General features: G+C 42.0%; 3 protein-coding genes across 5 annotated transcripts in view; 2 read left to right on the forward strand and 1 right to left on the reverse strand.

Moving 5' to 3' along the window:
- Positions 1-21,017, forward strand: part of aadat (aminoadipate aminotransferase) — a 25,055-nt gene extending 4,038 nt beyond the window's left edge. For both annotated transcript variants that reach the window (XM_085137412.1, XM_085137405.1), the window contains exons 3-14: positions 12,814-12,982; positions 13,173-13,305; positions 13,513-13,587; positions 13,670-13,879; positions 14,073-14,138; positions 14,254-14,336; positions 16,098-16,194; positions 16,884-16,945; positions 17,049-17,113; positions 18,631-18,737; positions 19,825-19,926; positions 20,007-21,017. In XM_085137412.1, coding sequence (XP_084993538.1) covers positions 12,814-12,982; positions 13,173-13,305; positions 13,513-13,587; positions 13,670-13,879; positions 14,073-14,138; positions 14,254-14,336; positions 16,098-16,194; positions 16,884-16,945; positions 17,049-17,113; positions 18,631-18,737; positions 19,825-19,926; positions 20,007-20,048 — 1,211 coding nt within the window. In that variant the 3' untranslated portion in view covers positions 20,049-21,017. The remainder of the gene's footprint in view (positions 1-12,813; positions 12,983-13,172; positions 13,306-13,512; positions 13,588-13,669; positions 13,880-14,072; positions 14,139-14,253; positions 14,337-16,097; positions 16,195-16,883; positions 16,946-17,048; positions 17,114-18,630; positions 18,738-19,824; positions 19,927-20,006) is intronic.
- LOC146522224 (transcription factor Adf-1-like) lies at positions 511-12,721 on the forward strand. 2 transcript variants are annotated; one of them, XR_014870137.1, is made up of 4 exons: positions 511-617; positions 846-4,451; positions 4,622-11,622; positions 12,707-12,721. XR_014870137.1 is itself a non-coding variant. In XM_085137515.1 (3 exons), the coding sequence occupies exons 1-2, from the start codon at positions 3,253-3,255 to the stop codon at positions 3,787-3,789; spliced, it is 396 nt and encodes a 131-aa protein (XP_084993641.1). In that variant the 5' UTR covers positions 2,864-3,252; the 3' UTR covers positions 3,790-4,451; positions 4,622-5,079. The 2 variants fall into 2 exon arrangements, 1 of the variants encoding a protein (XP_084993641.1); XM_085137515.1 differs by lacking the exons at positions 511-617; positions 12,707-12,721 and having other exon boundaries at positions 2,864-3,382; positions 3,524-4,451; positions 4,622-5,079.
- On the reverse strand, positions 5,563-8,973 carry LOC146522225 (uncharacterized). The gene is made up of 5 exons (XM_085137489.1): positions 8,844-8,973; positions 8,451-8,702; positions 7,885-7,974; positions 6,356-7,714; positions 5,563-5,795 (listed from the first exon to the last, which is right to left on the reverse strand). Exons 1-4 carry the CDS (start codon positions 8,971-8,973, stop codon positions 7,455-7,457), a joined length of 732 nt encoding a protein of 243 aa, XP_084993615.1. The 3' UTR covers positions 5,563-5,795; positions 6,356-7,454.
- Positions 21,018-24,227: the final 3,210 nt, after the last annotated feature.

The following is a 24,227-nucleotide window of genomic DNA, read 5'->3' on the forward strand; positions in this document are numbered from 1 at the left end:
CTTTTACAAATTTAAAGTGAAACAACACAAAACACTGCAAACCACAACACAATTAAATATAAATTAAAATATGAAAACAAAAATAACATGCATATTCTCTGTCATATGGGCCCGCATGAATAAACTTTCTGAATTCTTTATCATCTGCAACTGAAAATAGTTGTGGATGATTACTATAGGGCTTTGGAGTTGACGTCACACCGCAATGCATTATGGGAGCGCAGCGCCATTTTCGGGGTCTACGAATCCAAAGCCCTATTCACTTTGCTGGAACGACGACGACAAGAATCATGCTTAAAAGCAGCTCAAAAGAAAACGGACGGTATAGAGACCGATTGCGTCCAGAGGTGAAGCAGCGTTACTTGAAAAAAATAGAGTGCATCGCAAATCTGGACCCGTACGAAATACGGCAGTGGAGTAAAGACCCAGACGACCTACTGCCACTGTCCTACCCCGATGTCTTCGCCTATCTTGTTTGTGGAGTAAGCGCCTACACAGCGAACCAGTTCCGAAATTACAAGTCACTGGAGGCGCACATCCAATTTACCAACGGCTGGGTGCAAGATTTGGGTATTTTCAAGCCGCCAAACTCTGAGTACGTCGTCATTCATACCAAGGTAAGTCAGCTGAAGCGCATCAAGTGTAATAGCCATTTTCCACCCCCCACCATAATTAATGTTATACATTTATCATCGAACTGCTAAAATATCGTTATCATATTATGTGCCCATAATTGTAAAGTAGATGCAAATTAACACATTGATAATCGGGCAAATTATTAATGCCAATTCGTGTCCTCCCTGTCTCATTTCATTTATTGTCAACCTTGTCCTTGTATGTTACAGGTACTGCACTCCCAAAGATTGAATGAACCTGCATTACGACCATGGGTAATTGTAAGCACCACGGGGAAGGTCGAAGCTGCACACTGCACCTGTATGGCCGGAGTTGCTGAGACCTGCACCCATGTCGCTGCACTTCTATTTAAAGTGGAGGCAACAGTGAGGATCCGTGGCACAAAGACTGTCAGAAATGCAGCCGCGAGTGGTCACAAAGTTTTTCCTTCTGGTGTCTAGTTTTCTGTCAGAAGTGCATTGAAATATGTATAACTTGATTTCAAACCTGCAGCACTTACCATGTAACAATTGTCAAACTGTAAAATAAAGAGTGAAATACAGTTATTTGTTATCTTGCTTTTATTATAACGTCATTTTAGTGAAACAGGTACAGAAATGGTTACATAACGTAATGTCAGTGTGTTCATACAATAACACATAAAAAAAAAGGTTTTACTAGTACTGTCTTCAGAGACATACTGAGAGTTTTCACAATTATTAATTAACAAGTACAAGTCTCATGTGTGCCTGGTTTCACTACCACACTAGGGCACATGTTAACCAAAACACAACACACCCTCACAATTTTATTAATGAAGGTAACGTCTTCACCCTCACATGGAAGAAGAGGACGGATTGGCATGGTGGTATGTAGCATTTTGAACTTGTTGCGCAAACTGCCAATTACTCGCTCGACATGGATTCTTAGGTGTGCAATGGCTCGTGTATTTTCTATGTCCTTGGCATCTAGTTGACAGAAGCCCCTTGTAAATGCTGGGATCTTAACCTCCGCACACATCATTCCCACCGCATCTCTGATGTCAAAGCCTCTGTCAGCCAAAACTACATCCCCTGGTAACAGCTTGTTAAGTATTCCACATTGCTCTGTGATGTGTTTATCTGATGCACTGTCCATCTCTGGCTGCTCTCCTGCGGTGTCCATCTCTGGCTGCTCTCCTGTGGTAACTTCTGCTGGGGCTTCACCTTCACATTCTGCAGCTCCATTGTGAAAGCCTGTCCAATAAAAAGAGTGCAAATACACAAGGGAATTTTAAAGTGGTTTATACATTAAGGCAGTATGAATACTCAAATGTTTGTGTTAATTGACTAAGATCAACTTTTAAAATAAGAGACTGTGGTTGGGGGTGCGGTTGTTGTTTACCTCCTACTAGTGCTTTTTTTGTTGCCGTTGTGTTCGCCTCCTGTGACGGTCTGACTGTGATGTTCGGATTTCGGAGTGCCCCATGTGTAGCGTTGGTACCCAGTCTGGATTTGTTTGATCCATTTCATAGGCAGGCTTCCCTACAGTTGTGCAAAAGAATTAGCGAATCTTTACATAGCACATATGTCTGCAAAGTCACTCCATTCATGTTTGATCGCAATTTCTATAACTTCCGAGACCACCAACGATAATATTATTCAGCTATAAAGTGTGATATGAACATATCTAGCACTTACCGGAATGAAAATGTCTGGAGCACACCAAGTGATATGGGGAGATGGAACAGAACTTGATATCAGCTCGTCTCACGGCTGCTATCCAGGCTCGACGCCTTTGTTTGGTAACATCCGATACATGAGCTCCTTGATATTGCTTCCAGGTTGGGAAAGCATAAAAAGACAACCCAAGCTTATTCCCGTGCCGATCGTAAGATCGAACATTGCAGCCGACCACACAGCAAGTACGAACCATTGCTGTGCTTTCGCTCCTTCGTCGCTTGCTCTTAGACCCCGAAAATGGCGGTTCAGGCCAAAATCCTTTCCACGCCCACCCCCGTGACATCACGCTCCAAAGCCCTATACCTTTCTAATGTGACGTTGTTGTCCCTGGCTTTCTTTCTCTCCCTCTGGCTCTGTTCCTGTGCTACTGAGTGTAACTACCGCCCCTCCCCCCTCTGCCCAGTGTAAAGAACAAGGCTCGAGTGCAGAGTGAAGCAGAAAAAAAGTGCGAGAGAGAGGCTGAGAGAAAGAAAAGAGAAAAAAAAACACATGACGGCTCGCGATAAGGAGCCGGCTCGCGTCGTTCACGTCAAAGAGCCGGCTCTAACGGTGTGTTCACACCAAACGCGAATAGAGCGTCAGGTTTACATGTAAAGTCAATGGAAAAGCGCGATGACACGCGATTGCGGGTCCCGCGAAAATTCGGAAGCAGATTTGCGTCGCGAAAACGCCAAAACGCGTGAAACGCGCGTCAGTGTAGCGCGTCTGGCGCGTTTGACTCGCGAATAAAACCACGCGCGTGAGTTTTTGTGTTGCATTTTGTGCATACGCGCGTTTCGCGTCTACCGCTCGAGTTGGAAAAATCTGAACTCCAGCGTCAAATTGTGCCGCGACAACCAATCAGGAGCCTGGTGACGTGGCTCTGACCTAGGTCAAAGGGGCAGATCCAGCCAAAGCCCTTGATTCTTCATTCAGTATGGAGGAAAAGCTCATCAGTGCCGTGGCTAATCACCCAGAGCTATATGATGCTAGCTACTACTTCTACCGAGACAGGAATAAAAAGGACCTAGCTTGGAGACACATAAGTGAGGAGATCGGGCAACCTGGTAAGTTCATTCCTTCTTCTTTTTAATTTTCAGACTGACCCGATGAACCCGCGCAAAAGCTAGCAAGCCCGCCTACTGTCCCGCTATTTTCCCACTGATGTACAAATACCTTTCCGCTAACAAGATAATGCGTTTATTCAGAGGACATCTGCAGGAGAAAGTGGAAGAGCCTCAGGGACACTTATAATAAGGAGAAGAAGACAGAGAAGGAGAAGAGGAGTGGGTCTGCAGCAGGATCGGGGAGAAAATGGAAGTTCTTCGCGGTCATGGGGTTTCTGGACCCCTTCCTCACCCCGCGGGAAACTAGCGGTAATATGGTGCGGACCATGGAGAACTTCTCCCCCGAGGACCAGGGACAGCCCGAAGAGGCAGCAGGGGAGTGTCAGTCAGAAAGTATGTTTACATAGAGTTAATGTAGGCAGTTAATTTATGCGTGTTGTCATACAGGAACATATTTTGTTTATTAATAAACAGTATACAGTAGTCCCGCTGTTCATCCGTCACTGCCTCGCCTTTTCGCTGATTTTTTTTACGGCACCGTACAGCTTTCAACGATGCGCATTGCATTCTGCAGCCCAAATGACAAATCTCCTCCGTGTTGTGTCTCCTGCGCTTGCCAAACTTATCATGTTTGGTTTTGATAACCATCACGTCCAATAGAAAAAAACAGCACAAAAACACTCATAACTATGACCCTCATTCGGAAATAGACACCTGCACCGGGAGCAAAAAAGGCGCACAAAAGTGGCGCCGCAGACGGAGAAAAAGCGCGGCATAATACTTTTACGTTTTAAAATCGACAAAGGTTTTCACTTTGAGAATCAACTTGTGAGAACTGTGACTACTGTTCATGTGCTGCAATAAATGAGAGACCACTGTATATAATAATAAGTATATAAGTATATATAAGTATATAATAATATAATATTCTCTATGACTATTGTCTTCAACCTGTTAACATTTAATATTGTCTTCATAGAGTCAAGTAATCATGCAGCAGAGTCCTCCCCTGTCTCTTCTCCTGGCTCCCCAGTCCCTGGTCCCTCAGCTCCTGCTGCTGCACCCACAGGTATGAACATCAAGCACTGACAGCTTTTTACTTGCTTGGATTCCCTTGTGATCACCTTTACTAAATATCTACAACCAATCTGTTTATATCATGTTTTTTTCAATTTTGAAAATGAAAATCTAGTAGCAGCCTTCTCATTACTTTGTGTTGTTTTGTGCTGTGTTTTACAGGCCCACAGAGGAGGACAGCTCGAAGGCGGGCGAGGGACGGGTCCCAGGACAGTCCATCGGCGGTGGAGCTGGCCATCCTGGAGTCCCTAAAGAGGCCACGCCCGTCTACAACTGAACATTTCCTCCTCGGCCTTGTTCCTGTTCTGGAGAGCATGCCGCCTCAGACACGAGAATTCGTGAAATTTCAAATTTATAAATTAGCTTTTGAAAACAGCACAGCTGTGTTAAATTTGGAAACATTGGACCCTAATGATCAGTAGTTTTCTGATGAGGCAGCAGCTCTCCAGGGCAGAAACAATGTTCTTATTTTTCTCCTCCTTCTCCCTGAGGCTCTTCCACTCCAAGCTGGGTCCTTTTTATTCCTGTCTCTCTGTAAATAGTTAAATTTCATATATTTATGATAAATGTTTTTGTTAATGAATTTATATTTTTTCAAATAAACATTTATAATGACAAAATGTCTCTGTTCTACTACACAGCAAATATTGGCACCCGACTTGACACAAGTAGAATTTATTTCATATTATACTAATGACAAAACATACTAATACAGTGGGATGCAAAAGTTTGGGCAACATTGTGAAAAGTAATTATTTTCTTGTACAAATCATTGGTTGTCACAATAAAAATAGTCAAATATATCATATAGGAGACACACACAGTGATATTTGAGAAGTGAAATGCAGTTTACAGAAAGTGTGCAATAACTGTTTAAATCAAGCAGGTGCATAAATTGGCAACACAAAAAAAGAGAAATGAAATAAATATTTAGTGTATATCAATGTGTGTGTCTCCTATATGATATATGTAAGTGACATTTTTCATTGTAACAGTGATTCATACAGGAAAATAATGACTATTAATAAGGTTGCCCAAACTTTTGCATCACACTGTATATAGGAACATAGTGAAGACAAGTTATTTAAGAGAGTAAAAAGAGGTTAGTTTATTTTGGAGTAGAGCTCCATTTATTAAGAAAAATTTAAAAAGACAGGAACACTCTTTAGAGGTTTGTGGGTGGCTCTTAAAAGAGCCGTTGTGGGGAAGTCACTCGGACTTCAAACAGGCTACTCCTTTGGTTGCCAAGACACAGCTCCCTCCACCGAGAAGTGAGCCATGAATTTCTCCCTCACCAGGACAGCCTCTCTGGAGGAGTTGTTTGCTGGCAAGGAACCTGGACAAAATTGTTTAAAATGAGTATTATGTGTACTGCAGTTACAAAATTCATTATTGAAATTCCAAAATTACAAATTGCAAAACATAAATCTTACATAAAACCTTTTGTAATTATAAGGATAATTACATGATATATATTAGATATAATCTAAAACAGTCTGCGGTGATTATATACAAATATTCAACTATCCCAGAATTAAACCAGGTCTAAATAAAAAGGAGTGAGTATCACTACAAAGGTTAACTCAGTGGTCCTAATGCTACAGTTTGATATCAGCAAACACCGAGCGCATACATTGATATGACACCACAGCCATGCTATCATTCAAACACTGATAACAGCATAAATCGAATTAAATCGGGACTTGATGAGACCTTCTGAGTATCACTAGAAATATTATAAACAGTCGTCTCCGTACCACAGTTTGCTATCAGTAAACACCGAGAGCATTCACTGTTAGCATAGCACATCCATGTTAGCAGTGTATAAATGGATGGTTTAGCATGTATTAGCACAGGTATCAATAAAGGACTACCGTATTAAATACTTTTACTAACCTCAGGCAGATGGACAGGCGCTCTGCAGGTGGGATTGAGCGCCTGTAATTGGTGTCTAGGCGGGCGATTCTGGGACCGACCCGGGGAAGCAGGTCCTCAAACTGGCCGAGTGAAAGACGGTGATGTCGCTGGAATCGGCCGTCATCCAGGCGCAGCTCCTGGAGCAAATGGTGAAACTCACCAAACTGCTCATGCCTCTGGAGGACCTGATGGACCCAGGTAGGGCGAGGGCGTCTTTTACGCCGCTGCTCTGCTCTCCACAGTACATAGAGAAGGGAGACTCTCTCTTCAAGCCCTGTTTGAAGTCCGAGTGACTTCCCCACAACGGCTCTTTTAAGAGCCACCCACAAACCTCTAAAGAGTGTTCCTGTCTTTTTAAATTTTTCTTAATAAATGGAGCTCTACTCCAAAATAAACTAACCTCTTTTTACTCTCTTAAGTAACTTGTCTTCACTATGTTCCTGTATACAGTGTGGTGCAAAAGTTTGGGCAACCTTATTAATAGTCATTATTTTCCTGTATGAATTGCTGTTACAATGAAAAATGTCACTTACATATATCATATAGGAGACACACACATTGATATACACTAAATATTTATTTCATTTCTCTTTTTTTGTGTCACCAATTTATGCACCTGCTTGATTTAAACAGTTATTGCACACTTTCTGTAAACTGCATTTCTCTTCTCAAATATCACTGTGTGTGTCTCCTATATGATATATTTAACTGACTATTTTTATTGTGACAACCAATGATTTGTACAAGAAAATAATTACTTTTCACAATGTTGCCCAAACTTTTGCATCCCACTGTATTAGTATGTTTTGTCATTAGTATAATATGAAATAAATTCTACTTGTGTCAAGTCGGGTGCCAATATTTGCTGTGTAGTAGAACAGAGACATTTTGTAAATGTTTATTTGAAAAAATATAAATTCATTAACAAAAACATTTATCATAAATATATGAAATTTAACTATTTACAGAGAGACAGGAATAAAAAGGACCCAGCTTGGAGTGGAAGAGCCTCAGGGAGAAGGAGGAGAAAAATAAGAACATTGTTTCTGCCCTGGAGAGCTGCTGCCTCATCAGAAAACTACTGATCATTAGGGTCCAATGTTTCCAAATTTAACACAGCTGTGCTGTTTTCAAAAGCTAATTTATAAATTTGAAATTTCACGAATTCTCGTGTCTGAGGCGGCATGCTCTCCAGAACAGGAACAAGGCCGAGGAGGAAATGTTCAGTTGTAGACGGGCGTGGCCTCTTTAGGGACTCCAGGATGGCCAGCTCCACCGCCGATGGACTGTCCTGGGACCCGTCCCTCGCCCGCCTTCGAGCTGTCCTCCTCTGTGGGCCTGTAAAACACAGCACAAAACAACACAAAGTAATGAGAAGGCTGCTACTAGATTTTCATTTTCAAAATTGAAAAAAACATGATATAAACAGATTGGTTGTAGATATTTAGTAAAGGTGATCACAAGGGAATCCAAGCAAGTAAAAAGCTGTCAGTGCTTGATGTTCATACCTGTGGGTGCAGCAGCAGGAGCTGAGGGACCAGGGACTGGGGAGCCAGGAGAAGAGACAGGGGAGGACTCTGCTGCATGATTACTTGACTCTATGAAGACAATATTAAATGTTAACAGGTTGAAGACAATAGTCATAGAGAATATTATATTATTATATACTTATATATACTTATATACTTATTATTATATACAGTCGTCTCTCATTTATTGCAGCACATGAACAGTAGTCACAGTTCTCACAAGTTGATTCTCAAAGTGAAAACCTTTGTCGATTTTAAAACGTAAAAGTATTATGCCGCGCTTTTTCTCCGTCTGCGGCGCCACTTTTGTGCGCCTTTTTTGCTCCCGGTGCAGGTGTCTATTTCCGAATAAGGGTCATAGTTATCAGTGTTTTTGTGCTGTTTTTTTTCTATTGGACGTGATGGTTATCAAAACCAAACATGATAAGTTTGGCAAGCGCAGGAGACACGACACGGAGGAGATTTGTCATTTGGGCTGTGAAAATATGTTCCTGTATGACAACACGCATAAATTAACTGCCTACATTAACTCTATGTAAACATACCTTCTGACTGACACTCCCCTGCTGCCTCTTCGGGCTGTCCCTGGTCCTCGGGGGAGAAGTTCTCCACGGTCCGCACCATATTACCGCTAGTTTCCCGCGGGGTGAGGAAGGGGTCCAGAAACCCCATGACCGCGAAGAACTTCCATTTTCTCCCCGATCCTGCTGCAGACCCACTCCTCTTCTCCTTCTCTGTCTTCTTCTCCTTATTATAAGTGTCCCTGAGGCTCTTCCACTTTCTCCTGCAGATGTCCTCTGAATAAACGCATTATCTTGTTAGCGGAAAGGTATTTGTACATCAGTGGGAAAATAGCGGGACAGTAGGCGGGCTTGCTAGCTTTTGCGCGGGTTCATCGGGTCAGTCTGAAAATTAAAAAGAAGAAGGAATGAACTTACCAGGTTGCCCGATCTCCTCACTTATGTGTCTCCAAGCTAGGTCCTTTTTATTCCTGTCTCGGTAGAAGTAGTAGCTAGCATCATATAGCTCTGGGTGATTAGCCACGGCACTTATGAGCTTTTCCTCCATACTGAATGAAGAATCAAGGGCTTTGGCTGGATCTGCCCCTTTGACCTAGGTCAGAGTCACGTCACCAGGCTCCTGATTGGTTGTCGCGGCGCGATTTGACGCTGGAGTTCAGATTTTTCCAACTCGAGCGGTAGACGCGAAACGCGCGTATGCACAAAATGCAACACAAAAACTCACGCGCGTGGTTTTATTCGCGAGTCAAACGCGCCAGACGCGCTACACTGACGCGCGTTTCACGCGTTTTGGCGTTTTCGCGACGCAAATCTGCTTCCGAATTTTCGCGGGACCCGCAATCGCGCGTCATCGCGCTTTTCCATTGACTTTACATGTAAACCTGATGCTCTATTCGCGTCCATCGCGTTCGGTGTGAACATACCGTAAGAGCCATTTCGTGCGCGAACGACCCATCGTTACTTGGTACAACTAAATATCCCAGAATGCATTTCGTCCAAAACTCAAACGCGGCAATGGCGGACGAGCGGGGCTAAAAACTTTTAAATATTACTCTTTCTGGGTCACAAAATAAACTTTTAAGTTCTTTTCAAGCGAGAATGTAGTTGTGTAAACTTCAAATATCATATATTTCCAAACGAGCTCCGACGTTTTCGGAGACGTCTGTGACCCGCCAGCTCCATAGCAGACAGCGAGATCGAGGATTATTACAGCTGGCGAGAACAGCGGACTCCCGGCACATCGTTTTCAACCCCCCCGCGGTCTTTTCGCTACTCAGGTTAAACAAACCCCATACCCCAGTAGCTGTCTATTGTATTGAGTGTCCACTAAAATAAAAATAAAAGCGTTCTAACATCTCACCTGCTTGTTTTTATTAAGGTATGTACACGTATGTATATGTACACTATTTTTATTAATAGAGATTTCACTACTGAGTTTAAACATGATATATAAGTCACTTAGATCACTTCTAAATGTTAATGTTTGGTTTATTTCAGTGTTTTATTTGTTCCCGAGTAAACCGGTTTGGCTGTGACTAAAGTTAAGCTTCATAACATATTACTCACAGTTAAATTAAGAGGGGACGGCAGTAAAAACTCCGGACCTGTGACATCATTAAGTATGCTGGTGTACCAATTGTACAAATCGCGAGTCTGTGCTCGCGTTCTCGGCGAGTCCGTACTCCCTTGTGTTCTCGGCGAGTACGTACTCGCGTACTTGAGAATTGAGAAAGGGCCTTTCTTTTTGCAGCGTTTTTCTTTTTGCAGCATTTTTCTTTTTGCAGCGTTTTTCTTTTTGCAGCGTTTTTCTTTTTGCAGCGTTTTTCTTTTTGCAGCATTTTTCTTTTTGCAAGTGTTTTTCTTTTCGCAGCATTTTTCTTTTTGCAAGTGTTTTCTGAAGTTGCAGTCCGTTTGGCCTCTCAGGGCCACCGTACAAAATGGTTAAAAAAAAAAAAAAAAAAAAGAGTGTTCCTAATCACTTTAAGGCTCTGTAACTAATGTAGAATAGAGCCTATGATGTCACTGGTAGCATCCGTGTTTGGTGTTTACCTCTTTTTTGTGTGAGTTATGTCCGTGTGAGAATTTGCAAAAAACAGCAAGTTTTCTGAGTTTTTTTTTCAGTTTTTCCTGTCTGTTGTGCTTTTTATCTAACTACAACAAAAATGACCAATTAAATCGGTGATCTTTCTAACCGCAAGCTTCATATTTTTCCATGCCATCTCTATTTGCACCACTGGAAACAGATGAAATAAACAGAACACATTAAAATACCAGTTTTATTTAGTTTATATGGTTAAAAAAAATGTCAGAGGCACATCCCAAATCTGCCCTGTTTCATTGCACATAACAGATTAGGTGAGAAGACCAGCTGAAATAATAGAACAGAAGAAAAAGCAAGCAGAAGACAATTTCAGTTTTTTAACTTTTTCTGTTATATACAAATATTTCTGTTACAACTAAACATTTGTAAGCCTGGGTGGTGATGTGACTATAAGCTGGGACCTTTCTGTGTGCAGTTTGTATGTTCTCTCTCTTCCTGTGTGGGCACAATCAGAATTAAGCATGCATTTTAGACCAACTGGTGACTCTAAATTGATGGAGTGCAAAATGAGAAACTGTGATACTGCATCTGGAAGCCAGGAGTGGCAAAGATGTATGTGAGGTGGTGCAGGAAATGCATGAGAAGAGTGAGACAGTGATGAGGTGTGCAGTAGGAGTGACGGGTGAGTTCAAGATGGTGGTGGGATTACATCAGGGATTCACTCTGAGCCCCTTCTTGCAGTGGTGATGAACAGGCCGACAGATGAGGTCAGGCAGGAATCTGTGTGGGCTTTGATGTTTGCAGATGACACTGATCTGTAGTGAGAGTGTGGAGCAGGTTGATAGAGAGCCTGCAGAGGTGGAGATATGCACTGAAGAAAAGAGAAATTAAGGTCAGGAGAAACAAGGCAGAATACATGTGTGTAAATGAGAGGGAGACCAGTATAACAGCAAAGAGTAGAAGTAGTGATCGTGGATGAGTTTAAACACCTGGAGTCATCCATGCAAAACAACAGACAGCACACGAGAAGTAAAGAGGAGAGTGCAGGCAGGGTGGAGCGGGTGGAGACGAATATTAGGGGTGGTTTGTGACAGAAAGGTAGCAGCAAGAGTAAAAGGGAAGGTTTACAAGATGGTAGTGATGCTGTGATGTATGGTTTGGTGAGACGTAGAGCTGGGCGATATATCGAGTTTTTAAAAAATATCGATATATTTTTATACGAGATATAAGATGTGACAATATCCTTTATATCGATATAGTCTATGTTACGTTATAACTATACTTGTGGAGCCGCAAGTTTGCCTCTCTTTCGTCCACTTTTGTCTTTACGCAACATTACTCGGCCTCACCCCTCCTTCACTGAACACAACTCCCCCTCCTCCCCCATCGCTTCACCTGCAGGAAGCGACAAGATGGACACGGCAAATCTCCGTTAACGAGTTACTGCGCATCGCCCCGTGCGTGGGGCTGGACGCCGTCAACGTGTTAGCTAGCTAACCACGCTAACAAGCTAACCACGCTAACGCCATGCAGCCCAGAGGCGCTGCACAGCCTAAAATCCTTTCATTTTCTCAAAAGTTGACAGCGCGCCTTATGTATGAATTCTGGTTGTGCTTGATGGCCGCGAAGCGATTTTATGTGGTACACAGCGCTCAGCAATCTGTCAAAAAATGTTTTAGTACGACTTTGGTAAGCAACGGTGCTGCACCGGTTGATGGATTGTCAGAGCATTACGGCTACCGAGGAGCCTCGCGGAGTGATACGTACGGTGCTTCAACGTAATATTACCCTACTGTGTATAAGGACCATAAATGGCACCTGTTAAGAGACGTGGTTACGAAGAGGATTTCAAACTCAATGCTGTCAGTCACACAGTAGAAGTTGGGAACAGAGCAGCTGTGAAATCTGTCTTTGTTACTATGCTCTGCATCTTTTAGTTTACATTTTGACTGCACAATTGTGAGCTTTTTGTTGTGCACAAAAACAACATTGTTTTCTTTTATTTATGGAGCATTATTATTTGCATTATTAAATGCTCATAATTTATTTTTGAGTAAATTTTATGTACATCTATGCTCTATGTTAATAAAAGTGCCCGTGTGACATCTGGGACACAGCTTTGACTAAGAACTCTCTTTTTGTTCTTACTTTATGGCTTAAAAAAATATCGAGATATATATCTTATATCGCCGTCCAGGTAAAATATATCGAGATATGAATTTTGGGTCATATCGCCCAGCCCTAGTGAGACGGTGGAACTGAATAAAAGACAGGAGGCTGACCTGAAGGTTTTAAATTTATTGAAATGAAGTTCTCATCATCTTCTCTCTGTGATCCCATATGAAGCTGAGCTGCAGCAGCGGTCACCTCCATCGCTGATTTCTTTGGCCGGAGGAGCTCCTAACCCCAGCACCTTCCCCTTCCAGTCAGCGTCCATCACGGTGAAGAACGGGCAGACAGTCACCTTCGATGAGGAGGCGATGAAGAGAGCTCTGCAGTACTCCGCCTCTAATGGGTGAGAAATCCAGACGACAGAATCGGTCACTGCTTTGTGACAGTTTTCAGAACAGCATTTCAGTTTGGAATAGAGGATTAAGACAGACGCTCATGCAGACATGTGCAATATTTATGTGAAAATAAAACAGATTACTATTTTATGAAAATAGATTTGTCTTGGAAACACCTGATTTCTCTTCAATGCGTAGAATACCTGAGCTACTGACGTGGATGAAAAACCTGCAGAAGAACCTCCACAACCCGCCGACTGCTAGCTACAGCCCTGAGAGCGGGCAGATGGAGATGTGTGTGACGGCGGGGAGCCAGGAGGGGCTCTGCAAGGTACTGACACCACCACCTGTAGATTGATTTACCTGTCCATCTGACATCAGCTGAACAGCTTAGACCCACTGAAACCCTTAAGCTATAGCTTTAAAGTAAGAATCTCTATATTTTAATATAGTTTTATTTATTATAGCAGTTTTTCATGTCAAGGAAAACATTCACAGCCTGTGTCTTAACCTCGTCTGTTTGCTGGTTTTGGTGCAGGTGTTTGAGATGTTGGTCAACCCCGGAGACAATGTTCTTCTGGATGCGCCCACGTATTCGGGCACGCTCACAGCAGTAAGAGCATTTTTCTTCTGCACAACACAAACATTGTGACACGAAGCACTGCGACCACCTGACACTCTCATTTCCTGTGCAGCTCCATCCTCTCGGCTGCAACTTGATAAACGTTCCCAGCGATCAGCATGGCATGATACCTGCAGCCCTGAAGGAAGTCCTGTCCCGGTGGGATCCGTCAGAGGTCCACAAGCCCGGAAGCACCGCTCCCAAAATCCTCTACACTATCCCTAATGGAGGAAACCCCACCGGGGCCTCCATGACAGCAGAGAGGAAGAAGGAAGTGTATGAGGTAAGTCCTCGCCAAAGTCATACTCAGTGAGATAAATACATGCACACGCTGCAGATTTTGACTCTCTTGAGTCACGGTCGTACAAAGCAAACCAGTGAAGCGTGCACTCTGCTAATTACAGCTTGTTGTAAAGCTGCTTTCCCTGCAGATTCACTCTGTTGTTTTTTATTTAAACCTCTCTTCTCTTTAATAGCTGGCCAGGCAGTACGACATGCTCATCATCGAGGACGACCCCTACTATTTCCTACAGTTTGAAAAGGTGCAAAGACAAGAGATTTTATCTTTAAATGACAAACGGCAGCCTGTTAATCTGACCTTCATTAATAATGAATAAAGGTCACAGTTAGTTCATGTCATGTTTACTTGTGTGGCAGCCGTGGGCTCCCACGTTTCTCTCCATGGATGTTGATGGGAGGATCATCAGGACCGACTCCTTCTCCAAAATTCTGTCTTCAGGGTGAGTTTCTCAACCTTTGTGACCGTTTAGGTGGGTGGATTTGTTTTACTCCCAGTACATGTGGAACTGATGTTCCCATTTCTTGATTTGCCCTAGCGACTATGAACCTGACACATAAATTTCTTTTACATGTTTGTAGGAATGAAAACGTCAGCATCCTTCAGGAACACATATATTTGAGTCAACCCTCAAGTAAACAAACTATTTTAGCGACTAAAATGACAGAATAGGGTGATGTATGACCTATAATATGTTATGCAGGAATAGTTTGTTTAAATGGCTGAATATGTGTTTATCACAACTGTAGCGTTCCCTTTTGTCTATGACAGAAATGTTAAATAATGTTCTAATGTACTTATTTGTGGTTCTGGCATCACATTTTTTCATCAGATCTTTATGCCATACTTGGCTGCTTTTTTTAAGAGACTGAAACACCACCTGCCTCTGAAGGCCACCAACTGTTCATGTACACAGAGATCAGTAACAGGGAGAAAGTATTTCAGGCAACAAACGTTGTCCAAATATGCCTGAAAGCAACAAGTTTGTCCGTGGCCTGTGTCTGAGCTCCAGCTGCTCAGTTGTCAAACTGCACACCCCTCAGGATACCTTGTAATCTTGTTCTGTTAGCTGCAGTTCACAGTAAAAAAAATGTATTTAATGGTAAAAGTGGAAAATTAGCACTATTAATGTTAAAATAACATGTTTCCAGTGTCATGTGTTACTCTATTGGTATTCTTGCCACATCACTGGACCCGTGAAAAGCGGTAGGAGTAATAGATTGGGGGGGAAAAAATGTCAGGAAACATTTTTATGAGTCAAAGTACCTCAAAGATCAGACACTGATGTAGCATACAGGTCTAGAAGGCAGCCCATGTGCTAAAGGGTCACTGCAGGGGTCCAGGTTCGAGTCTGTTCTCAGCCATTTTCAGTTTAGGTAAAAATGCTCAAAAATAAACTCTTAAAAAAAGAAATATCACAGTGCCACATAAAAATATATGGCTCACTCACTCGCTTGAAGTTTATCTAGAAAGATCCCTCCGGTTATTTATTTATTTATGCTTTTAACTACATGATGTGATGGCTTTGGAGAGTGGCTCCATAGTTTTTTACATATTCACCTAACAAGCAAAAGTTCCCCGGTTTGTTTCCGGGAGGAGACACGAATCCCTTTTGTGTCATCCATCCGGCATAAAAATCTGCCAAATCAAACACGGAGCGCTACCTGCTGTGGTGACTGCCTTGTGACTAAGAGAGCAGCCAAAGGTAACGCATGGAATAACTTTTACACTTTAACCACAAATAAAAAACAACAAATGCAGTTTTTTAAACAATCGTAAGTATAGTAATGAGGTGAATTGTAGTTAATTATAAAGATTACAGTAGTATAATGTGTAGCTATTTCTAAAGGGGTTCAAGCAGGGTTTACTGACTTATGTTGTCAACACATTCAGAGGCTTCCAGCCAAGTGACATAGTACAGACACTTGTTTATCAAGCAACATCCTCATGGACACAAAATGTAAATATGCCACCCCAGCCTTTATCTGCACAGTAATGTGTGTTTCCAGCATTGCTTATCCAGGCTTCAGTTCCTCAGTTTCAGTGAAGTCACATTGCGAAACACAGTCTGTTAAAACAGGATCCGGTCACAGAGAGTGTTTACGTCTTAGGTTTAAGAGTAAAGTTAATATTTGACTCCAGCTTTTATGTACTGTGAGTGTTTCTGACTTGAATTATTCAGCTGGTTGTGTTGTTGCTTCAGACTGAGGATAGGTTTTGTGACCGGCCCCAAACCGCTCGTAGACCGGGTGGTGTTGCACATCCAGACTTCGACGATGCACACAAGCACCTTCACACAGGTGAGAAATCTCCCACTTAACACCACCCAGAATCTCATCGTATTCACCCTAAATGGACTAAAAGAAATCTTTCAGCGTGAAGTGCTGTTGATGGTGACAGTATGCCATCACATAAAGCAGCAGTAAACACAGAGCAGGGCAGCACAGTTGTGCAGTGTCTGTACGCAGTGTGCTAGCAATGAAGCATATTTGTGAGCAGAGTCATTACTGACTTTTATACTCTGCCAGATTAAGTTCCCACCCACCAGGCATGCCTGATTTGCACAGACATAAACTCAAACCAGGCGAGGATGAGTGGTGTGCTGCTGTCACGCTACATTCAAAGCTGAAAAAGAATTTATCGCATGTCTGAACTAGCAGAAGCAGCAGAGGAGATTTTACTCAGAAAGAAGGAGGAGAGGATTAATGAGGACCTCCAAAAGATCTGCCTCCAACCTCTTATTTAATCCTCACCTCTGCATATTCATCTAATCTAAACCAGAAATGTTATTAATGCATGAAAGATTTAAAATGCAAACAGCTCAGGCCAGAACACACACATAAAAACCCCGTGTGAGAAGGAGGAAAGCGTGCCTCTTCAACTCATTAAACTACTAATATGCAGTTTTATTATCTGCTGTAGAGTCATTTTACAGTCAAATGATTTGGAGTGATGCCAATATATAATCAGAGTGCCCTGCTTTCTTTAGCTCATGGTGTCTCAGTTGTTGCACAGCTGGGGACAGGAGGGTTTCCTCCAGCACATAGACAGGTATGTCACTTCCTGTCTGACCAGTTTGACTTGTTAAAAACTGACTTGGATCCAGTTACGTTTCCAACAGTAAATCAAACAGTTTCTTTCTTTCCTCTTGCAGGGTGATTGAGTTTTACAGGAAACAGCGAGATGCCATGATCAGCTCTGCAGACAAATGGCTCAAAGGTTTGTGCACTCACAGATGAAGCCCAAAGTATCCACATGTAAACAAGCAGTGACCTGTTCACTTTACTTCATGTTTCCTTTAAGCTGGACTCATAGACTCTATATAACAGGTGATGTAGCCACAGTCAGATCAGCTTTGATGTGTGAACACTCCAGACTGACATGAGTGGATCTGATAGTCAAACAGTAACGGCTTTAAAACATGGCCAAGCCGTGAAGGGTACCATGCTTTATATTCTAGTTCACTTTAAATTGTTCCATGCTGTATTAGGTATGTTAATAAACTAGTGGTTGAACCATAAAGTCAGCAAGTAAGCATTTAATGAGGTCAAGTTACCAATAGGGTAATTTTCTCTTTGCATCCAGAGGTGTCGCCTCCTGCTGGAAGCAACAGTCATCCTTTATATACAGTATTAAGCAATGACCAGGATTATTTGAGTGTGCTGAGGCCCTTTCTGTGTAGAGTTTGTATGTCCTCCCTGTGCCTGTGTGGGTCTTTCTGGGTATGTGAATGTGTGTGTGAATTGGTGGATGACTGAATGGAGTGTAAAGCGCTTTGGGGTCCATAGGGGCTAAGTAAAGCACTATACAAATACAGGCCATTTACCATTTTACTCCAGCTTCCTCCCACAGTCCAAACACCAACTCGTTAGGTTAACTGGTATTTCTAAATTTGTGTGTGTGTGTTTCAAATTATTAGGAAAATGTCTGGTTTACAGTTGGTTTCTCAGGAAGGAAATGGATTAAACATATTTAATATTTATTATATCCCCATTAATGGAAAAAGGAAAACTTACCTCTGCATCCAGACAACTCTGACCTTCATTCATAACGGCCTGGAGCCAAAAGGTCATGCTGTATAAATGGAAAAGTACTGTAGTGGGGCCACACCCATATAAAAGTGTTAGTTATTTACATTCATCATAAAGCTTATGATTACTTACAATTAGACTTTGGACAGGTTGCCAGTCTGTTACAGGGCTAACACAGAGAAACAAACAACCATTGACACTCAGAGGCAGTTTAATCACCAGTTAACCCCACTAACTGCATGTCTAACTATGGGATGAAGCCAGAGTACTCACAGAGAACACACACAAACATGCAAACTCCACAAAGGAAGGCCACGGCCGGCCTGTGGAGTCGAACTCTGGAGCTTCTTGCTGTAAGGCAATAGTGCCGTCATCTAACAGCAGTCATTTTTGTAAAATTACTTACAATCATTTGGCAGCAGATTCACTAACAAACCCAGAACTAAGGTGTAGTGAACTATCAGTGATTTTTGACACTTCCTCTCATCCTTCTTCATCTTCCTCAGTCACTTTTCTTGGACTTTCTGCTCAGTAGCCTTTTCAGGAACCAAAGACACTGAATCTAAGTGAGATTTTGTGGCTCACTGCACTAGCAGCCGCTAAACCAGTGACCGTCTGGCCTACTTAAAGGACTGTATGACCAAAGAGGCATTGTGAATCACAGAAAAAATGCTCAGGCACTTTTGTTTGTGTGTGTGCGTGCAGATGTAGCAGAGTGGCACACACCATCAGCAGGCATGTTCCTGTGGATGAAACTGAAGGGCATAGCTGATACCCAGCAGCTGATCATGGAGAAGGCGTTGGAGAAAGAGGTCAGTGTGAACAAACATGCAGGTGCTGTTCTCTTTTCAGGTTAAGACCTGCCTATTGAACAGCAGATACCCCAGAGGCACTTGTGTGTGTGTGCGCGCGTGTGTGTGTGTGCACGCGTGTGTGTGTGTGTGTGTGCGTGCGTGTGTGTGCGTGAGAGGGAAAACACTTGCACAAAGGCTGCTTTACAAGCACCATCCCACACTCTGCCGAGACACAAAACCTGCATCGGCCTTGGTGCAAAACATCTCCTCACAAACACACACACTCAAACACAGTGTGTTTGTAATTCCATGCTACTGAATTAGCTGTGTATGAACAAGAGTGGGTACAATCAGGAGGCCTCTGCACAGCAGGCTCATGTCCTCTGAGTCCTGAGCATTTAAAGCCTTCATACAGCAGATAATAACACCACTGTGTCATTGGACAGAGGAGGAATAATGGACAGCTGAATCTAAAATGAGTCTTTCAGTGCTGTCATAAATGCCACGGGGAACAGTTTACAGCCTGTGAGATCAAAACAGATACCAGAATATTTATACCCAATCCAAACCGCTATATCAGAGTGAGAAAGCGGGTTATCAGAGACAGAGAAGACAGGATGCTGACCAAACATGGAGGATATCCTGGAAGTTATTCCTAGTGTTCCTCTCACTTCACATGAATAATGCCACAAATAGTAATTTTTTTTTTAAAGTTACCAAACAGAGAGAAATACGACGGTGACACAACCTGGCATAAAGGGAAACATTTGGCCTCACAGTTTGTAACCAGTACCTGAAATCCTAACAAAAAACCTGCAGTAACTAAAATATATCACAAAGTTGTCATTTTACTCGGTGAGCTGCTAGAAAGCTAATGTAAGCTTTTTTTTTACTTTTCTGGACTTAGGTGGACACTATTGTAATTTTTATCATTTCGAGTAAAATCTGGGGACCTGCCTGGCTTTATGTTAGCTCAAGACACAGTTTGGCTGGGGTTAATGTAGGAAAAGACAATATGTAATATGTTTTATTCCCTGTGTAAAAACTGGATGTGAAAAGAGGTTTTGAGATTGTTTGTGGTGATACATGTTTATGTGTGTTACAGGTCCTGCTAGTTCCTGGAGGTGTCTTCATGATCAACAGTAGTGAGCCCTGCCCCTACGTCAGAGCGGCCTTTTCTCTCAGCACACCGGAGCAGATTGATGAGGTAAACAAATGGATAAACAACCAGATAAACGCATACAATCTCTACAACTCAATCTAATCTCGTATTTCTTTCCCCACCAGGCTTTCAAAAGACTCTCTGCGCTCATCAAAGAGGCTTTGTGATGGTTTATTCGTCCTTGGCAGATGCAGGATTTTTTAAATATGTGGTTGAAGGGCTTAGTTTAGATTTAATAGTGTGTTCTTATGACTGTCAAAATTATAGTGTTACAAGCCCAAAATCAGGACCTACACAGAAAAAAACTATAGGTGTGCTGACTGGGTGAAGAAGGTATCTGATCATTTGAGTGATGCCCGCCTTCCTCAGCTCAGAGTTTGTTTAGCAGACCAAGAAATCGGTACAGCACACCCTAAACGCTTAATGAAGTTCTTCTAAATCTAGTTTTTCCAAATCTAACCATCACCCATCACAGAGACGTCATAATGTCTGGGATGAATTCATGTTAACAAACAGATCATTTTCCAGAAGAAAAAAGATCCCTTCCTTAGCGAGCAGGAACAAATGATCAGCTTTAACTGAGCACATTTATCAGGACTTCAGACACAGCCTTAGTGCCATCATCTAAAATCTTTTGTATTCTGTTCTTAAGCTTCTTAAGGACGAACAGATTTAATGTGTCTTGGCTTTCTTTAGTAATGACAGATAACCTCAAAACAAGAAGGGCAGTCAGGCTCATTTGTTAGAATTAAGGTCCTCTTATTTTCTGGGAAAGAAAATTAAAATACTTCAAGGAGCTGAACGCACAATGAACCAGGAACATGAAGGAATCAGACCTGATTGGTCCATCATGAAGTCAGAGAGCTCCGCCTTAACAGTTCTTGATATAATTATTTTAAAGTAGACCAGAGGCCTCTGCTACAAAGCAGGATTTAGGTTTATCTGGGTAACTTCAAGGTTAGCCCTGAGTTTTCTGTACTATGAAAGTGGTTCACTTTCATGCTGAAACATTCAAGCAAGTAAGTAATACAAAGGGAAACGGAGAAGGCGGAGGTGGGGGGAGGAACAGAAAACGAAACCCTGAAAACACTAAACATAAATAAACTAAAACTAGGAACTGAAACCACGTAGAAAAAGCAAGGACTCAATTCCAAGAAAGAAGAATACAGCAAGGCCTGAAGCACCACATAGCTGAATCAAAACCTCAGCACAGCAGCAACCTCAAAGTAAGAGGATCAGAATATCCAACACATTAAAAACCCTCTAAAGAAACTCTGACCCCTGGGACCCAAACCAGGGCAAACATGGCAGACACAGCCTTACTGCTGTATAATGAACAATGGCTAAACAAACTCATTACTGCATGAGAACATGGTTTTATCTCATCTGTGAAATAAAGTAAGGACTTTTTACCTTTTGTATTTTGTTGTATTTTTTTGAGTCTGTTTGAGTAGTTTGCTGCTCAGGGGTTGGTGCAGATGATAAAATCAGATCATATTGCAGGTGGACTGATCTGATTTCACTTTACAAAGTAATTGGTGTGGTTCTTACATAGTGCTTTTCTACTCTGAGCACTCAAAGCGCTTTAGAAAACTTGCCTCATTCACACCAGTGCTTTTTTCTACGCTTGTTCTAGCTAACATTCACACACATCCATGGCAACTTGAGGATAGTATCTTGCCCAAGGATATTTGGTATGCAAAGTGGAGGGATTGAATCACCAACCTTCCCATTAGCAGGTGACCTGCGCGACAACCTGACTTGCAGCCACCCCTAAAGTGAAAGCCTTCTCAGTCCTCAGCTTTTTTTTTTTTTTAAATATGGCACTATTTATTTCCTGTCTGCAACATTTGATATTATTACATTATCTTTTAAATTTAGTGTGCATATTATGTATATAGTCATTGTGACTCTATAAATTGTTTTGTCTGATTGCTGCACAGGTTTTGTGATGCAGAGCTTTTTCTCAGTAGCCTGGAAACCAGTAACTCTTCACATGAGATGAGTTTTTTTTCTTATAATGGGGCAGAACTCCAGCAACACTTGTGGCATAAAGAGCACATTAGTTTGGAAGTCGACCTGAGAGCTGGTCAGGTTCAGGTGAAGTCATGAACAATTCAGCACCGACTCGTCTTCCTCTTTATCCTTTTTTCTAAAGTCTGCTGGCTCTCACATAACAGCACCTGCTGACAACAGCAACAACAGGGTCCATCTGTTTGGTGGGAACTGTTTTCTTCTCCTTTGTACAGACTTTCTGCCCCCGCTGTGTTAATATGTAGCAGTCTGAAGTGTTTGTGTACAGCTCAAACATTCATCTGGAAAGGAGGACGGGGTCAGCGAGGTGGCTTAGATACAAGACTGTTAACACTTTACCCCTCTCACTGCAGTCGTGGATGAAGCGTTCAAATTTGAATGCAAAGATTTCTGTAAATACCAGGATGGAAATCTGAACAACAACTGAAGAGGAGCAACTGTGAAGAGGTCTCTCTTTGAATGTGTTTCAGTCAACAGTAACTTTAAAACCGAAGCAGTGCCCCAGATTTGTTTGGTAGAATGTGAAACATTAACACAGAAATGGATGAAAGCACCAAAATCATCTCTAGAGCAGAAAAGTTGAAATTCTCTTAAAGTTAATGTATAAACTTTTGTTTTGTTTTTACTTTGAAACAATAAAAACAACCTTCCACACAAGCTAAAACACACACCACCTCCTTAACCTCCACAGCTACTATATGAAGCATTGACTTAATTATTGACTGCCTACTGAGGTTGTGGCATATAACGTCAATCCCCGACTCGCGCTGTGGCTTCAGGGTCTCCTTTTATCAGGCCTGGTAAACAGAATAACAGCCTGTACAGGCTGAATGACCCTGGCCGGGTCTAAATTTAGAGAAGCCTTTATTCTGCCTGTAATTGTTTCAAAAGGAAGCTGGCACTGTGATCCATATACAGTCTTTTCATTGAACGGCCTTTTAGAATGTGTTTTCACCACAGCCCATTTACCTCTTACTATAGGCCTACGCTGTAATGCAGACATGCACAAAATAACCTACTTAGTGTGCCATGCTATTAAATGCCACAAGGCTTTATGTGAGCGAGGTTATCAGTCTTTTGCACTGGAAAGCTGTTCAGACCCTACTTCTGTCCTCGTGGGAGTCTGGAGGCCGGGCTGCATAAACATGCAGCAGTTATAGCCAGGGCCGTGCAAAGACGTTTAAAGGGGCGGGTGCTCAAAGTTAAAAAGGGGCACATTGAACCAGGCTGAATAACAACAACACACATTCATCAAGAATCTAATATGGGCAACAAGGCAAAGCAAACGTAGCCGATGTTTTACCTGATGGGTACAATGTTGCTGTAGAGGGGTTGCTGCTGATAGTGCTGGAGGGCAGGGCTGTGTTGATCTGAGACTGTAGACATTAAAAAGTCCATAGGAGAGATGGTAGCTGATTAAACAAATATCATGAGATAATAACAAAATGCAAAGATTGGTGACAGCGCTTGGAACCATAAGGCAACAAAAAACGGTGAGAAATAATTTAGGCTCTGCCTGTGAATCACTCTTTGCTTCTCTTCTTCCTTCCATCCCATCTTTTCATATATCACTCTCCACTTGCTGTCTATCTGAGAACAAGGCACAACTTGCTATTGCAATAAACTAGAATCTAATTATCCACACCTAACAACTCTCGCACTTAATCTATAATAAAATGATGACAGAAAAATGTTATAGCACTGCCTTTAGTAGCCTCACACAGCTCCTACTGTTTCCTCCTCATGTCCTTACCAGGCATGTCTGGACAATGTTATATCATGAGTAATATTTTTTTTTTAAATCCATCTAAATAAAACACACACACACACACAGTGACGTTTTAGACCTTCTTCAGAATACTATATATACTATGGGCATCACTGTGCTGATCCAGAATCCTTACATTATTATTTATTACTAGAACTACAATAATAAAGCAATGAGGAGGGGGAAGTAATAAATATGAAATAATGTCATTATGATGATTCCATTTGTTTCACGATCCACTCTGTGCAGGGGCAAAGCTTATTACATTTTTAAACTGTAGAGATACAATCATTTTACTGCTGTAAAATCCAAATTTTGTCTTATTTAAAATATGAATCTAAAATAATCTGCTTCTTAATGTATGTTCTTTAAAATACAGCGTGTGTTTTTTAATATATTATAATTATAATAATGCATAATTATGTGGACATGCATATTAGATCGTTTTTTAGTGAAATATAATCCCTCCAGAAAGGCAGGAAAAGCCCGGAAACTTACTTTAAAACTAAATATGTTCCCTAAAACGGTGACAGAGCTGCAGACC

Source organism: Neolamprologus multifasciatus, chromosome 3, assembly GCF_963576455.1.
Source record: "Neolamprologus multifasciatus chromosome 3, fNeoMul1.2, whole genome shotgun sequence".
NCBI classification, from domain to species: domain Eukaryota; kingdom Metazoa; phylum Chordata; class Actinopteri; order Cichliformes; family Cichlidae; genus Neolamprologus; species Neolamprologus multifasciatus.